Consider the following 3,421-nt stretch of genomic DNA (forward strand, 5'->3'; position numbering starts at 1 on the left):
TTTCCCTAAACAGGCAGTGGGATTGGTCCACCAAATTCTCACCAGCTGGGAATAAATGTAGTTACAGATTTTTACACTACCCTCCTCCCAGGGAAATCCTTGGAAGTCATTTTAATTTTATGGCTGAAGGTCTATTCATTCATTCATTCATTCATTCATTCATCACATACCATTTAACCTGCACCATCCTAGGTTCTGGTGTAACATGGCAAGGAAACCATGCTCAGCCCAAGCCTATGTCCCCGCTGCTCACATCCCCACATGACCTGCTGGATCTCTTCCACCTGTGGTATGCTTAGCAAACCCACAACTTCCATCATCAGGGAGATGGGAATGCTCAACCAACACAGATGCAGACTGTCCCTCCACACGCAGCATGTTTCCATACAGATTGCGCCCACTTCAAGAGTAGGACAGAGACCAGCAACAAATTGAATCAGTTGTTTATTTTTGTTTTATTGGAACATAGCCCAACCTGAAATAAATATTGATTTATGAAATTCTCAATCATTTCATACATAAATATTAAGTTAATAGACATTTTACAGAATGTTGTGTTAAATAAGATTGAAGTACATATTTATTTTGCCTGGAGCACACTGGAGGAAAAGACTTCGATGATTCTGATATCTGAAATATATCTCAAATATTTTATTTTTATCTTTTCTGCCTATGTGAGGCAGCAAAGTAGCAGTATGCCTGAAAAATTGATTTGCATCTGAAGTTTAATTACACTGACCCTTGGTTGGGCCTCATTCTCATTGCAAAAAATAACATTCTTCTTCTCCTCCAGAATCTTTCACTGCAATAAGCCAGTTTCATCTCAACTTTCCATTGTCCACTCAGTGTTTATTACACCAAGAAACACTTGCAGGTAGTCTAGGAACTTTTTTACTTTCCATCTTTCTCCTCCACACTTTTTCTGTGAAAAGAACAGACAATGGGTATTGTAGGAAACTGTCAATTCTTTTAAAAACAGGCATAGCCAGACAAATATACTTAAGTTTCCACCAAATGTCTTTAACTTACTTTTTGGTGGTCTATGTGTTCTTTTATTAAAGACAAGTTTCGGAAAAGCTTTTCCACAGCATCCCCCGGTACAGTGCGATTCTTTAATGTGTCTATACCCTGAAAGACTTCTTCAATGCACAGTTGGTGCTAAATGAGGGAGATTTTAAAAGTATAAATAACCAAAACAAGGTATAAAAATTCGGTCCAAAAAAGTTAGGCTTTGTTGCATGGGGTTTACATGAGTTCCCTTCTCCCACACGTTTATTTTTCACTTGTTCCTTTTCCAGGAAACCACCTCATACAGAGCTATAATTTTCATACGTAAAAGAAGTTTATGTAATTTCTGAGGAGGGTTACAAATGATATAAATTAAACACTTCACCAAAAGTAAAGTGCTTATGAAGTATATAATGCAGCTACATTACTGAGCTCACATCAAAATTTCCTTTGATAGTTCTAGCCAGTAATTTTATTCTGTTTAGAGTAATGATATCACATGTTTAACATTTCATTATGACCATGACATATTTCAAATGCATACAATTTTATTAGAGTTAAAATCGTTTAAATATGTGGAAATGACTATTGATATAGGACAGTCAGTGTATATTTTAATGTCTACTGACCATAATTCTAAAAATATAACCTTAAGTTGGCTAGTATTTTCAGAAAGACATAGAAGTAAGGAAAGCAAAAGATAGTCAGAAGTGAATGGAGACGAGGAGGCACCTCTCACTCAATGTGGAATTCTTCTGGTAAGAACGCCTGACATGAGGCTCTTTGAGATGGGGAACTGACAACATCAAAAACGGCCTGATCCAATTGCTTAATGGATTCTACTTAATATTGTAGAGTCATTCCTAATGCCATTCCTAATGTTCATAAGCACATACATTGGCATCCACACATATAAAAACAAAATAGATACAATTAAACTGTTCCAACGATAACTAATGCTTTATAGTTACAATAGGAAACTTAGTCATGCAATCGTTTTATCAAATCATAATTTAACTTACATTGTTATGTTCAGGAGTAGGAATCATCAGGTTCTGAAAAGGAAAGGAAATACATTCATTTTTAACATATTATAAGGTTCATAACTTGTAATAAAATGCTTGCCAGTAACATGGTTACCAATGATATATTACCAACAGTCATAATTTCATTATTAATAACAGGTCTTTAGAAGTTAGCCAACACAAATGATTACCCATGCATTTTAAAGACCGTAGGAATCAAAAAGAAAATTACCCCGTCGCCTATCAGTAGAGTTCGATGAGTGGAGAGCAGTGCCAAGGTCTCTGCCACCAGCCTATTCATGGGACTTTGTACAGCAATGGCAGAAACATAGGCAGCCCCAAGAGCTAGCAAACTCAAATGCAGAAGCATTCTCATGGCTCTCAAATGCTCAGTGTTTGCTTTGGGCAAAGAAAGTGCATAGTACAAGATTGCATCCTCAACCAATTTATTCTCTATCTTTGAGGAAATGAATAATTTCTAACAATCAGATAGGGAATGCCTAACAATGGCATATCATGAAACTAAATGTTTCCAATGCCTTGTTTCTTAAAAATAATTTTACTTTTATCTTTTAATAATAATAAAAATCCCTATTTTCCCCCTTTAAAAACATTTTCTATTACAAAGAAAATCTTTGGGTGATACATCATTGCCCCACATTTGCATTTCTTAAAATCAGAAGATTGAATTTCCTCTTAAAAGATGTGTGTAAAAAAAGGTATAATGCACACCATTGAGTTTAATGCCAAAATGTATAAATATTGGGAATATGTTTTTCAGGTTGACTAAATTCCATCACCATTGTTACTAGACTGGTCTGTCTTAAAAGGAACTCAAAATACTGGTGGAAAAATGGTAATTAGAGCTGAGACTGTCCAAACTTAGCAGGTTCAGGTTCACTGGAGTCTAAGTTAGGATCCTTTCTGTTGCCAGAGACCAAAAACCTAACCCAAACTGGTTGAACCTAAAAGGGAATTTATTAGATCATAAAACCAAATGGTCCAGGGTAGAGGCTCCTTTATATCTAGCTTGCCTCTGTGATCTTTCATTGGCTCCCTTCTTGGGCAGCTCTCCCACTGTGGTCCCAAGATGATGTCAAATCTCCTGGATCTGTATGTATCCTGTTCCTGAGCATCAGGAGAAACCAAACTGTGCCTTTCTGACTGCTCAATCAAAAGTCCTAGAATTCAGCTTCCTTGTGACAAAGGATCACAGGTTCACCCTTGAACTGTGGTTAGGGATATGGATATACTGATTGGCTTTCCCTGTAGCTAGAAGTAGGCTTCACCCCACCCACATCACTAACTGGCTGTGCAAATTAGTGAAATGCACAAGGTGTAACACAACAAAGGTGGTGAGGCTACAGTAAACTGCAGCATGCAGGACC

General features: G+C 36.9%; 1 protein-coding gene across 1 annotated transcript; it reads right to left on the bottom strand.

Moving 5' to 3' along the window:
* Positions 1-436: 436 nt before the first annotated feature.
* On the bottom strand, positions 437-2,577 carry IL5 (interleukin 5). The gene is made up of 4 exons (XM_043587360.1): positions 2,266-2,577; positions 2,031-2,063; positions 1,030-1,158; positions 437-922 (listed from the first exon to the last, which is right to left on the bottom strand). Exons 1-4 carry the CDS (start codon positions 2,407-2,409, stop codon positions 824-826), a joined length of 405 nt encoding a protein of 134 aa, XP_043443295.1. The 5' UTR covers positions 2,410-2,577; the 3' UTR covers positions 437-823.
* Between the last annotated feature and the right edge of the window lie 844 nt (positions 2,578-3,421).

The sequence above is a fragment of the Prionailurus bengalensis genome, chromosome A1, assembly GCF_016509475.1.
Source record: "Prionailurus bengalensis isolate Pbe53 chromosome A1, Fcat_Pben_1.1_paternal_pri, whole genome shotgun sequence".
NCBI classification, from domain to species: Eukaryota; Metazoa; Chordata; class Mammalia; order Carnivora; family Felidae; genus Prionailurus; species Prionailurus bengalensis.